The 14,431-nt window shown below is 42.7% G+C and overlaps 2 protein-coding genes across 3 annotated transcripts; both read right to left on the bottom strand.

The window, feature by feature from the left end:
- Positions 1–57: 57 nt before the first annotated feature.
- Positions 58–5,946, bottom strand: tex (THO complex 3 homolog tex). Its single transcript, XM_037418062.2, has 6 exons — positions 5,657–5,946; positions 4,610–4,766; positions 3,925–4,129; positions 3,092–3,253; positions 1,458–1,558; positions 58–286 (listed from the first exon to the last, which is right to left on the bottom strand). The coding sequence occupies exons 1-6, from the start codon at positions 5,912–5,914 to the stop codon at positions 132–134; spliced, it is 1,038 nt and encodes a 345-aa protein (XP_037273959.2). The 5' UTR covers positions 5,915–5,946; the 3' UTR covers positions 58–131.
- Positions 5,947–6,545: 599 nt separating this feature from the next.
- Positions 6,546–14,336, bottom strand: LOC119166734 (retinol dehydrogenase 13-like). 2 transcript variants are annotated; one of them, XM_075867353.1, is made up of 7 exons: positions 14,131–14,336; positions 13,951–14,033; positions 13,694–13,849; positions 11,633–11,737; positions 8,684–8,893; positions 7,614–7,821; positions 6,546–6,724 (listed from the first exon to the last, which is right to left on the bottom strand). In XM_075867353.1, the coding sequence occupies exons 1-7, from the start codon at positions 14,208–14,210 to the stop codon at positions 6,628–6,630; spliced, it is 939 nt and encodes a 312-aa protein (XP_075723468.1). In that variant the 5' UTR covers positions 14,211–14,336; the 3' UTR covers positions 6,546–6,627. The 2 variants fall into 2 exon arrangements, with proteins under 2 accessions (XP_075723468.1, XP_037273958.2); XM_037418061.2 differs by having other exon boundaries at positions 13,912–14,033.
- Between the last annotated feature and the right edge of the window lie 95 nt (positions 14,337–14,431).

Here is a 14,431-nt window from a genome sequence, read left to right on the forward strand (position 1 = left end):
CATGAATCGGTGGCACCCAAAGCCGTGTATAGAAACAATTCACGAAAGTCACATAGCTTGCTTTGTGTGAATGTGAATGTTTTTTATTTATTTACAAATGACGTACCGAGTGACACATGGCTGATAACCACTCAGGACGAACTGGGCAGGCCAAAGAGCTTCACCGTTCCTGCGTCTTGATCGCGCTCCCCTTTATCGTCGCAGGCGAATGCCAGCAGGTGGCGCTTGGGATGCCATGCTATGGTGAAGGTGGGCGACTCGCAGGGTACTTCAAAGATCTTTTCCCCTGCAAGTACGAAAGAATCGTGACTCCGTACAAAATAATAACTTCCTTGTTTCATATAAGACAACAGCTGGAGCTGCATAAGCCAGTTACAATAACCTGAGTGGCAATGCAAGGCACAGTTGTGACCTTATTCAGACAAGATCAGCCTCAAAATTTCATAGCCTTGAGTTCAATGTTTATGTATCAAAGCGGTGAGATAACCGATGCCCAGCTGCCTCGTTCTGCCGTCATTTTCATCTTGCACATTGTTTTACTGCAACATTTCTATCAGTCCTTGTTCCGTAGTAATAATGATGATATATTCTGTTTATTCACACATTTTATGTATAGTAGTAGTGCAACATGCAAATTGATGCACAGTCAAGTACTAAATTTCTTACTGCACCCCCTCGCCAATCCCCAACGTGCACCTTGGTTTTACATATGGAGTTGCTATAAAACAGTTCACCTAAATTATTCCCTAAATCATTCCATTATTAGAGGAGTTCCATTAGTTTTCCATCATTCCATTATTAGAGAAGAAATCGCAGTTTCCTGTTACCGCACAACGAGGCGGTAAGCGTCTCCGTCAACAGAGGTACTCCCCGTCCCATTTTTCTGGGCAAACATACCACAATTTTGCCCGGTCCCAGCCTTCTTTTGTGCGCTACAGGCAAAAGAACACATTACTCACATTGACCAAAACGTCTACCCAACTATAACTCATCCATGAAACAAAACTATCGGAGGAAAAAACACTTTGACTTGATTTGCAAAAGCTCTACCTTTCGTGAAACTGACTTTTACTTATTAAGACATAATAATGCCTATGATGTTGGAGATTACAGAAGGAATGGACAATGAGCTTATTGTTATACGTACACTGGAACCTCACTATAGCGAAGCTGTGTCTTACACAAAAATGAGTTTGTTATAACCGAAAATTTCTTATAAAAGTATATTCTTAACACTATCAATTGTAAGATTATTCCTGATTGACTTTGTTATAAATGATATTTCATTACATCAGGGTTCGTTATGTCGAGGTTTGAATATAGATGGTCATGATATTACGATGAAAGAAGTGAACATGTTTACAGTAGTAGTACGAATTTACAACAAAATTCCACTTGCAAACTCAAGTAAAGTTATAAGAATGTTGCCCCTATCCATCAAAAGCGTGCACACTTACCAGTTTCCACGTCGGCAATGTCAATAAGCAGATCTTCCGATGCAGATGCCAACATTTTGCCGTCGTAGCTGAAGCTGATGGTCCGCACTGGCCACTCCAACCTGAGGAAAAAAGAACAAAATGAAAAGAAAAAAAGCCAACTGATGCATAACGACGTCTTTAAAAGGATACTGAAAAAAATTTTTGCCGCCAAGATTTTCAACCAAATTGAAAGATTGGTTCCTGAAATCGACAGAGACAACTTTCATGCCAGGTAGAAACTACAGGAAAATAATGAATTTAAGGCATTTTTCACAAACTGCCAGTTCTAGCGGCCACGCCGTTGACTGCAGGAGGTGACGTTTGGTGACATCAAACCCACCCGAAACAGAGAAGCCAACAATGCCAGCCATCGCTTGCGTCTCTTGACTCACTCGTTGATCTCCCCCTCTGTTTCCCAGAACCGGTATGAAAAGCAATGGTTGCGAACAATGCCCCCGCCTGAGGCAAAGCATCAGCACTTTCGCGGAACGAGGAGAGTGGAATGAAAGCAGAGGTGGAGAAACGGAAGAGGAGGGCGGGAACTCGTCCACCCTGTCTGCACCACGGCTCTCGCTCACCTGAAGCCGCCGCACGCTGACAATCCATCCAAGATACAGCCAACTGTTCGAAAATATGGGACATTAACTCTGTTTATCAGAACAGCCACATCTTCGGAGTAAAATTACGAAGTTTCCTCAGTTTGTACAATTTTCATTCCACATCCCTTCAGTGTAAAAGTTACTCTACTAGTTCTAAGAAATTACCATTTCACAATAGCAAAAGTACTGCCGCTGTCATGGGATGACACTTGGCAAGCCAGACAACACGTAAAAATTAAACGCAGGTGACACCCCCAACCTGAGGTTCTTGCATCAGGACACCATAACATCACGGCTTTTAAAAACATTGGGAGCTGCATAATTATTTATCAGTGAAAATGAACTACATTATATGACCACAGAGCTAGAGATTTAACAAGGCAATCTTCAGGAAGTTTTATTCCACCAACGTGGCCAAAACATGCAATATACAGTCGCATTGCTGTTATCACACAAACATCCAGATGCTGAAGCTTTGACAAGAAACTTTCAAAAAGGAAACTTTGACCTTCATTAGTTTGTATAATAATAAATGTAATGGAAAAATCAATAAAAACAGAGCATGTCAAGGAAAAATAATTATTCTAAACTGATCTATTGTTTAACTTTGCTGTTTCTTTGTTAAAAAAGTAACAGCGTGAGACACCATACAAGAGAAAGAATTTCATTTGTTCCTTTTTTTGTCCTGTGTCTTATACTGTTTTTCATTCTTGAAGTGTCGCATATTAGCTCCAGTTTTCAAGCAGAAATGATGTGTTCTGCTACTGCTGCACAACGGTGCAATAGTGCGACAAAGCAGACACATATTAGGGAAGCGGTCATTACTTAAGTGACCTGGCGAGAGCGACTGATTGAGAAACACAGGCACACATCATGTCTAAGAGCTGGTATGCACTTACCAAAAAGGGTTGCGATGTAAATAGATCAGCCAGCATTGCAACCTCCGTTTTGTGAAAATGTACTTCCTCAAGCGCAGACACCATTGCGATAACAAAATAAATTGTGTAAACGCACCGAGAGAACGTCCGGAGGCAGGCCAACTCTTGGACGTCCCACAGACTGACCAGGGCATCCACGCTGCCTGTGGCAAAGTACTTGCCTGTCGGATCAAACTCAATGCAGATGCAGTTGGCCGGATGAGCATTGAGTACCGTTTGCAGCTGTAGGTCAGGGTAGCTGCACACAAGAAATAGCGAATGACACTGAAATTGACACCAAGGCATTGTAGTAGGCTAGTTTGATGCCATTGTCAAAATTTAAAAACCAGTGAGAAACACAAGGCACGGAGAAATAAAATGACGAAACCGGCCATCGAGCCTGTCTCGTCGTTTTCTTTCTCGGCGCTTCGCGTTTCTCACTGGCTTTTACTGAATATGACATCGAAATCGTGTTGCACCTGGTTACTTGCAGTTCTAAAACTGGAGCACACCGTATGCATTCGGAATGAATGCACAGAAATTTTGACAAATTCATTTTATAGTAGGTAAAATCCTACACAACACATGCCAAATTCACGGAATCGTTGCCGTGCACAGTGCAACCATTTTTTTTTTCCTCACAGAATGCAGTACCAAAGTAAGCGGGCACTAATTCGTAAACCTCACAGTGCCAAATATGTCACATTATCAAGTGTCTCTTTGGGTGACATATAAGTGCAAGGACAAATCGATGGGTAAAGTCAGTGCCGTTCTACTACCAGCTAAGGTATTGTTATTGTAGATAAGTGCAATAGTTCGCCACTATGATATTGAGGCTAAAAAATGTATAGAATACAAATTTTACACCTAATGACAACCCGACCCATCCTCGAAATCACACTGCCTAAAGAAACTTCACCTAGAACTCACCTGAGAATGTGGATGCAACCCTGGCCACTGGTGAGGAAGAAGTGTGTGTTGGTGTTGTTCCAAGAGATCTCGTTGACCTCAAACTTGAACTGCTGGTCCGTGCGGACCTTGTGCGATCGGACGTCAATGAAGGACACCAAGTCTTCCTTGTTTCCGACAGCAATTGTCTGCCCATCGGGTGCCCAGCAGATGTTGATGTTCTCGCCTGAAACAGGGTTTTTTTTTTTTTTCTTTTTGCTTAAAAATGCAAAGGCCAGTTGACGATCTTTCATCAGTTCGGAAGCTTCTTTTCCATGAAATTCGTACAGATTTCATTTGTAGGCTCAAGTTAAAAATTCGTGGATGAAACCTTTCCCACTAACCAGTTGAAGGAGTATACATGTCTATCAATGTCAGACAACCTAATGAACGCATAGGACAATTAGGGCAGGAAAACACAACGGATGTTCGTAGTCTTTAACTGTAATACAGTAATTGGGATTAATTAAACTGAATAAAAAATCTCCTTTCCACTGACGTGACCTGAACCTGAATGTGTTTGTATGTGTCAGTAATTCAGAAACAATTGCCAGGCAAAGGAAATGCACTTGTGTCCTGATGACAGAAAGCTGAGCCCTCTCAGATATGTAAACCAAATTACTTCATTGAAGTGGTGGAAGGTCAGGGCTTTTAAAAAATAAGTCACCTTTAGTGCCAACCACGGCTATCGACTTTTGTGTCCGTGCATCCCACAACCGGACAGTTTTGTCCAAGCTTGCCGTTGCCAAGTGGTCCGGGTTCGAAGGGTGCCAGCACAGTTGGTCGACGCTGTCTCCGTGACCTTTGAAGACGTGGTCCTTCGCCTAGACAAGGGTATGCAGAATGAGAGGTTACCTTCCAGTTTTGCACTTGCAGTTAGACTTAAGTAATGAAAATTTGGGGCGTTTAGGGGAGGGTTCCGGTAACTTGGATTACCTGGGGTCCTTTAACGTGCGCCTAACTCTAAGCACAAAGGCCTATAGCGCTTCGCTTCTATCACAATGCGGCCGCGACGGCCGGGATTCGATCCTACGACCTTCGGGTCAGCAGTCCACGGTGGGTAGTAAACGCAGCACTTTTTCTACAAAACGCAAGCTACGTTTACTGCAAAATAAGTGAGAAGCCGAGGTTTCACTCAACGAAGCCAAGTCATTTACGAGGCGCGCACGCCGTAGTGGGGGGATTGAGATCAACTATCAAAACTTGGGTTTCCTCAACGCACGTCTAAACCGAAGTGCACGGGCACTTTCGATTTGCACTCCAGTCGTGATGTGACCGGGACTCGACCCCGCGTCATCGTGCTGTAACTCTGGAGATCAGACTATTGTTCCAAGTTGGCCTTGCGCAAGTAGCGGAGATCGCCGTGTCAATCGTCCGTGTACGCGTTTAGTTCAAGTAAGCAAGCACCTTCGACTCCGAGGGCTGTAAACAGAATTCTATTAATTTTCTACCTAAGCGTGATGCCAGCATTAAATACCGATTAAAAAATGAGCACCCCCGTTTCACCGGTCCAGTGGGAGTTCGAACGCTGCCTTTGCACGAACTCGTGCGCCCGCCCCAAGCACGAAAGGCACAAGAAACATTATTTGTCGGGTCTTTCAGCGCAAAACCTTGCTTCATCCTCGCATATAATAAATGCGGGGTAAGGTTGTGTCACCAAGTGCAGTCTTACGACACGGTGCAGAATCAAAACGCCGCCGTTCACGCTACTTGCCATGCGATCCTTGTCCAAGACGAAGATGCTGACGGTCTTGTCAAAGCTGCCGCAGGCCAGGCGACGGCCATCGCAACTCCAGTTGACGGAGTGAACTTTCGACGAGTGTGCCTGGTAATCTTTGACGCGGCTGTTGGCCTGGAAGAAAGCGGTGAGCGCCTGGGAATGGGCCGATTGCTGCTGGTTCCAGCTCCTATTCGGCGCCATGTCGAAACGGAGTTGACGACGAACGCTATCGACATCAAGAGAGCGCGCCATGCTTGCTCCGTTGAATAAGCGAATAATCCAACCTGAGCCACGGTAGTTGCATATATGCCTACTTGTGGCGTAAGTTTCGATTGAGAGAAGCTATTTCTAAAACACATACACTAGATTTACAAAATCTCCAATATATATAAAACCGAAACCGAAACTACATGCTTTCTTTCAATTTTGTCTTTTTTTTTTGCACAATTTTGTAAGTTTGATAGCAAACGTAGGAGCAAGAACGAGTGCTAAAAATGCATCACAAGATGTGTTGTTACGAGGAGTGCCACATAACGGCCAGCAAACAGGAAGAAACAATCTAAATATGGAAATTTCAAAGAACAATGCATGCATCTTCTTGTGCTGTTCCTCGTCATGTTCTTCATCACGGCTTATTAGCCTAAAATGTACGACAGCCCTTCAGAGTGCAAATCACTCACCAAGGTCAACTAATTTAGTGGGTGATTCATCGAAGAAGAGAAACGAAAATACCAACATTTAACAGCAAGAGGGCCACAGTTTGTGTCGACTTGGCCATGAACACTCTTGTGCTGTTCTAAAGCAGCCTTCCGTTAAGTTTTGATGTTCCTTTTGCTACGTACCTGTTCTCTGCCGGGCAAGGCACAACACGATCGCAAGATGCTCGCAAACCTAAACAATAAATTTATTTACATTGTGTACACCTGCTATAGAGCTGGATGAATCATGCCACACTGCAGGCACATCTACGACACGCCAGTCCACTTTTCGCTGACAGCCCACAGCCAACTTGAGGCGATCCTGTCTTCGGCAATCGGATTTGGTGCTGTCACTTTGCAGTCGCTGGGTGAAAGACATGAAAAGTCCATATACACTCTGTAACACCGACAGTGCTGGAGAAGTTAACACAACAGATTCACACCTATTTTCCTATGATTGAATTATTCAGCATGTTGCACATTTCATACATTCAAAATTCACAACACATGTGGAATATTGCAAGAGTGCGCTGTTGATAGAGAAAGCTAAGGCACCCATGAAAACAAGCAATCAACACGTGAAATGGGCCCAACATTCATTTCACATGTCTCGCTTCTTCGTTTTGTTTCATGCCATAGCGTTCTCAATTGACTAAGGAACAGGCAATCCAAGGCATCAATACTAATGTGCATGCCACAGAGCTAATGCAATACATAAGCTAGCAAGCTTTATGTCAGCCTTTGCAAAAATTAAGATGCCATTTCGTTAACGGCCTTACGAGCTGCAGATGAAGTCATTTGCATAATGAAAAAATAGAAAATAATAATTAGCTGTTAGCTACAGGTAAATTTCCTTATCCGAAGATTGTTTATTCACGACCAAGTAGAACAGATGAAAGTTAGTTATCACAGCCATAATGATTATTGCAGTAAACCCTGTGCAGTTAAATTTTTTTATTTCATAGTGAAGGTATCTGTAAATCATTTTGCACTATACTTTTAGCCTGAGATTTGATTCCATTTATAGAAAAATAGAACGATAATGAATTGAGCATAAATATATATTTATTTTACAGAACAGTTATGTCTAAAACTGTAAAACACACAGAGCAAGGTATATTGGTATTTTCCCATTATGTTGTAATCGAATATTGAGTGCCTCAATATGTAAGTTTAAGGCATTTACTGACAGTTCTTATTAGGTCACATCTCAAATAACTAACACGATTCGAAAGGCAGTGCTATGTCCTTACCAAAAGTACTTCCCACTATGCTCTTTGAGGCCGTCACTTAGAGCACAATACATGATGCCCTGGACACCCTGCTGTGGAGTCTTGGCAAAGAGCCACAGCAACGGCTTGGCAAACAGCGTGGCCGTCCACGAAGACGCAATTCCCATGTAGCGCGTGATATCCGTGTTGACGATTCCCGGATGCACCGCAAACACCGATACGCCTGTACCTGAGGTAGAAGAAAACAGGCAAGCAATGTTTTGGGGGCTGCCAAAAGGAAGACAAATACGTGTTGCACTCACTTGCTGCATAACTGGTGAAGACAATTCCGTGAAAAGATCAAATGATTTTTGGCTACTTACGACACAAAACTAAAATCTTTGCGGCATGAAGCACAATATTATTCGCTCATTTGTTCGCGGGAGCCTTGGCCACTTATGGGCATTGCCTAACTCTATTCAAGATCGTTTTGGGCCCCTTTAATTGAGTACAATATTCCACAGCATTTTAAAAAGGACATTTTCATTTTTTTGATGCAGTTAACAAGCTCCTCACACAGTTTTGTTTTTAAAGTTCCCGTGCCCCTGCATTCGCAAGCGAACCTCACCACAATGGACATAAGAAAGACGGGGTCAGCGCAGTTCACTGGTTTTGCGAATTTGTCCTGCATCAGGTTGAAAACGCTGGACGACAATTCACTAGTCATAAATTACGTGCACCACGTCCAACTGACACTCCAAGCCACAGCTGCTGCTAGTATGCCATGACTTGACATTGACCTATGTCAAATTGCATTCACCCATCCCCATTAAACTGCCTCCATATTGACACCAAAAGCGGTTTTTAATGTAGTTTTAATGCAGCGAAATAAAATTTATTCAGTGCATTCCAAGGCACCACGATACTCTTTTTGGGGTTCTCAACACAACAGTTTTTATGAAGAGAAACTAAGCGAAAATTTTTAAATTTACATCGCTACACCTTTCAAGCATTTCAAGCTAGGTGCCTATACAATGAAAAACCTGTACTTTATATCTAACGTAATTTAATATTTTGAATGTATTTGCAAGGAGCCACAAACTACTGTTCACCTTTCAGTTTCTCGGCAAGTTCCTTAGTGAACAATACATTTGCGAGCTTGCTCTGGTTGTAGGCAGTGGCAGGATCATATTCCTTGTCTGAGTTGAGGTCAGTGTAGTTGATCTTTCCTCTCTGGTGAGCCGTGCTAGCTACATTTATCACACGGCTTGGTGCTGCAGCCTTGACCTTGTCTAGAAGCAGGCTGGTCAGGCAAAAATGACCTGTTGGTTAATTAAAACGACAAACAAGTTAATAATAATGGCAGTTTACCAGGTTTCACGCACCAGAACCAGGATATTATCAAAAAAACTGCTTTCTCAACACACAGGTTCATATAGAGTGCTTCGTGCAGTTACTCCGGTGTAATATAAAATTTTCCCAGTCGCACCGTTGCTCCCATCTGCCAACAGGTTCAGTGATGCCGTAAATGCAGCACGCTTGAAGATCTGACCCTCTCCCGGTGATGTTCACATCTAGATGCACCGAGAAGGCACCTCTGTTGCCGGAAATCATACTACACGCATATTGCCAATGTCTGGGAGCATGCGCGTAGGTGCCCAACCACGAGGATGAACGGCCATCCCCGCTCCCACTCCGAGCTCAACTGGTTGGAGCTGCAACCACTACTTTAAATATATATTGTTCATAATCTCGTTGAACAGGGGTCTCGTCATTCACGTAACGATATGATGAATAACGAAAGAAGGATATGTCATGGGCTCATTTTCTTTTTTTTTAGACACAACCTAATGAAAACAAGAGAAAAAAATTAGGGCGCCCTTAAGCTTTGCCTATGAGAGTTGAATGCAATAGCGATATTCTGTTCCTAGTTCATACTTCAAACACTTAGAGAATGAAATCTTTTCAAACTTGCGATACACCCACTACATGGCCTTAAGGGTCCGGTAGTGTGTGTGCCTCTTGTAGTGGGTGGTTGGCTTTAAATCAGAAAGTCATTATGAGAATCCCATGTTCTGACACCCGATAGCAATGTACGATTGCACCACGCATTATTACTGCAATATTTCCTGTCGTATTATGAAGCATCTATACAGGACGCGTGTGCTTGTAAAGCATGAAAGTTACTTTCACTGCATTTCCAAGCAGAGGAAGTTATTTGCCATATATTCACAAGCAGAAGCGTGGCTGTGTGGCAAAACACCAGACCCAGAATTTTTTTCATAATGTATTTTATTTGAGTCTTTCTCAATTTTTCGCTCACAACCAATGTTACTGGCACCAGGATTTCTACAAAACGAGCTCTTTAATGCTGTTGCATTAATAAAACTAATGAGGATAAGGGAGACATGTCTTGACTGTCGTACTAATTACAATGAATGGAACAGGTGGTGCTATCTGGTGGTAGACTGCACAACCAGGCAAGTGCAAAATTAAATAAAACAAGTGAGTGCTACTTCATCTTACAAAAATGGACATTCTGGCTGGCCTCTGAAACACACTTGTTTACTATAGAATTCCAATCAAACAACCCCACCTCCTTCCTGAGGAGATATAAAATATGAGCCCCTCTTCGCCCCTCCAACCAGTTTCACTGTTCTATTCCCCATTTTTATTCACCCAACTAGGGAAAATGAAAACACTGAATGCATACATATTCAATGAAGCATTTAATTAGAAGCCCAGATGTGAATCGTTGATATGTAGCGATTCTTCCGTTGGCAATTTAAATTTTGATTTATGAACGAGCAAAGGGCCCCTTCCAAATCTTGACGAAATATGCTTCACCATATGCTTGCTCGGGAGTTTACAGCAGTTTGAAAATAGTGGGTGAAAACAATGTTGTGTGTAACAGAAAACGAGCCCTTAAATTGCCCAGCTTTTGTCAACTGCAGTATATTAATTACAACATAAACGTAGATGAATCAGAGTCGATGAAAAATCCGCTTGCAGGGACCGAACCTACAATCTTCGGATAACTCATCCAGTTCGGTCCATTCCTGCGACAAGTTCATTTTCACATCCACTAACATCCACTATCATCATTACTATACAGTAGACTCATTAAATGGAGCCTGAAGTAACCAGGAAAATATGTTTCAACTGGACTTCCGTTTAGCGAGGGAAGAACGGGAGTGTGGAATTCAAGAGTGAAACCAATCATCATGCTATAGGCAGTTTAGTTTATTGGATTTCCGTTCATTTACAGTCCACAGTGCTGAACTTAGAACATACAAGTCGTAACTCCCAGACATTTCTTAGCTTCATTATATGTTTTCATTAGATATAATTAATGGCCACAGGGTAGTGGGAGATGAAGATTAATTTCGACCCCCTGAGTTTCATTAACATTGACCTAAATCTAAGTACATCTGTGCTCTAGAATTTGGTCCCTATCTAAGTGCACTCACCAAGGGTAGGAATCAAACCTGCGTCAGTCAATTTTTGAAAAGCTATCAAGAAACTTTATTTCAGTCTCCACAAACATCACAGAAGCTGGGCCCTTTGATCTAATGGTGTAATAATAGTAATTGTTGGAGCTAAATGTCCTGAAACCACGATATGATTACAAAGAATGCCTTGAAGAAGGGTTTTGAAAATTTTACAATCTCGGGTTCTTATCTGCACATTTAAATTTAAGTAATCTGGAACGTGCTCGCAAGCATGTGTGATGCTCCCAGTCGTACCCTTTGGGGGATTTTATACTATGACAACTACTTGAACTACAGTAGACCAGCGGCATTTACTGAGAAGTCTGCAGTTGCACAGGCATTCAAAAATACAGGACCTGTTGGTACACTGCAATACCTTTGTTATAAACAAAATTCTTTATGAGCATTCATTCGCTACATGCACATATTTGCAAGAAACACTTCAGATCATGTATCCCAGCATGTGACATGTGTTCTTAATGTCGAGGTTTGATCAATCTTCGTCTTGAAAATTGAAGTCGTGAACGAGTCAGCTACGATAAGTATAAAATAAAGTGCAAGCACATTTACCAAGATGGTTTACACCAAGCTGCATTTCAAAGCCATCCTTTGTCAGCAGCTTTGGACATCTCATGACACCAGCATTGTTCACAAGTATGTCAATCTGCTTCACGCCTGCAGAAAATAATAAAGTTCTATTAATATAAAACAATCAAAAATTTTCACACCATTGCAATGCGATTGTTAACTAAGACAATTAACAAACATCAGTAGCTAAAACTAACGATTATTAAATGTAGCTTTGATATCTTCATTTCTTATTTTCCTGACATGATCAGTAAGACACCACGATAACTCTAGATGTAAATTATCCCAAAGACACTTTACTTGGTAGGGGAATTTTTGTTTCTCGGTGCCAAAGTTCAATTTAAAGAGAAATATACGACTGGATTTGAAGAGCGTCGACTGTGGAGCTGGTTCACGCAAAACGATTACTGATATGCAATCAGCGAAAAAAAAGAAAACTACAACATTGTGTAAGTACCTTGATTTTTTTTGCGTTAATTCTAGCTCTCGGTGACATAACGGTGTCAGTAAGTTCAGCAGCAATTTTCACTATTAGTATGTCGCTCCCTTACTGCAAATGAGAACTCCCATGCTCCAAATGCTTTCAAAGCATTAATTCTCCCCCTTCCTCCTTATCCATTTGATCAAATTGCTTTGGGTTCCAGGACATAAGGACCTATTTATGAATGAAATGGCAGATGCGCTGGCAAAGTCATATTTAAATTGGCCTGTAATTGAGGTATTACTGGCATCCAAATTTATTATAGGTGCTAGATTAAGAAGCAAACTGCTGTTAGATGAACTTTATGCACCTCCACTAATAGCCACATCAAAATTCAAGCACTTCGTGTATCATTGAAATAGTAAAATATGTCAAATTCAAGTAATGACAGACTTAATCACTAGACTGCGTTGTCAGAGTCCGCAGCTAAATTTATATTTACACAGTCTGGCAGCTCATTGTCCTTATTGTGGAGTAACGAGTCAACCCAAAATTACCTCATTTTCTATAATAAATACTCTGCCTTAGCAAAAACACATTGGGTGTCATTTTCCGCCACCTTGGAACGGGCTTATATGTGCAAAATGTGCTTTCTTTTGGGGCTTAGTCTCTTGGCCACAGTGACTGGAAGATTGCCGAAGCATTGCAAGAGTTCATCAAAGGTTCAAAGAGGTTTATGTTTTGAAATAATTATTCGCTAAACTTTTTTGTTTTACTTTTCCAAATTCATTTTTATTTCAAGTGCACCGCTTCATTGTTTCTATTCCAATACAGTTTATTGCTCCATTATAAAATTCATCCTGTTTCATCTTTTGTCTTTCTCGTAATTAGACCAACACTTTTTATTATAGAAGCCTTTCATAAAAACTAACAGGTTCTTGGCCAATCCCCCAGCGTGAGTGTGCGCCACATATTCAAGGAACTTGACTTGATTACTCGGCTAACTTAATCCGTGGATACGCCAGTTAATCATAATGGCTGAGGTTTAACACGCCACCACAACACGATTGTGAGGCATACTATAGTGGGGGGGGGGGGGGGGGGGCTACATACGTTCTCTGCGTTTCGCGTCCATCGAAGTGCGGTCGCCGCGGTCAAGGGAATCGTACCCGCGACCTCGAGCTTGACCACGCACTGTGTTTCGGCGATCGGATCCAAACAGTTTACGGTATGATTGGGGGATGTTTCACTGCGCGTGAAGTAAGCTTTTGGTCATTTATTTTTTGGTAAGCTTGCATCGAAGCTCGCGACAAATTGCGCCAATGCCTTTCGCCGGTAGTTAACGCGCGAATTGCAAGTGCAGCTTGGAACGGGGCGGGGCGATCCGGGTCGTCCCAAGCGGAATCGAAGCAATCAAATTGGTCAATCGATTGACCACAGTTTTTAAACTCTGAGTAAAGTACGCGGTCCGTAAGCGCATGCGAGGTAAAATAACAGTATTTACACTCGCAACCAGGATGTCTAGCTTCCGTGTGTCGCACGTGTTTTAGGCGTTTTCGTCAGGTTGCGCGCTTAAGCTAACGCGTTCAAAAGGCCCACGTTAGTGAGCAAGACAAACTCACTCTCATTGATTCTCGCCGCGAAATTGCGTATCGACTCCAAGGAGGCGAGGTCCAACTCTTCGCAGACAACTCGCTTGTTCCGAGTCTGCGTCATGATTTCGGCCCTGACCCGTCGGCACTTGGTCAGGTCCCGGCAAGCCATGATGACGCTGGCGCCTGAAAAAAAAAAAAAATGAAGGCGTATGGCTCGGGTTAAACTTGCGCAAGCGAGATCTCACCTTTAGTGGCGAACTCTTTAGCAGCCGCTCTGCCCAGACCTGTGTTGGCACCCGTAATTACGACAAGCTTGCCGTCCAGTTTCTTGTCCTCATCGTAGCGGCAACCGCCCACGTAATATTCCCTGAAAAAAAAAAAAAACGGGTCGCTGAGAAACTGGGGATGCTGCAAAGCATGTCGAGTACGCTAAGCTGTCCCATCTTCGCGAGATGCTGGCTAACCTGAAAAGCAGTACCGCCCCGACTCCGGTGCCGACCGCGCTCAGCAAAACCACGGGCTTAGATTTTAGCAACGAAACCATGGTTTCAAGCTGCTGCAAACGGTAGTTTCACGAGTGAATGTGCCAAGCACTTGCGCTACCGGAGCTCAAATATCGATTTGCCGAGCAGGCGAGCAGGCGTGTTGGGCCGATCAGCTGTTTATAAATGATAAGCCCTAGCCGCATTGCAGCACCTGAAAACAGAAACTAAAAAGCACACAATAAAGCGCGTGTTTCTCATTAATACAAATGCAATTCATACA

The sequence above is a fragment of the Rhipicephalus microplus genome, chromosome 6 (genome assembly GCF_043290135.1).
Source record: "Rhipicephalus microplus isolate Deutch F79 chromosome 6, USDA_Rmic, whole genome shotgun sequence".
NCBI classification, from domain to species: domain Eukaryota; kingdom Metazoa; phylum Arthropoda; class Arachnida; order Ixodida; family Ixodidae; genus Rhipicephalus; species Rhipicephalus microplus.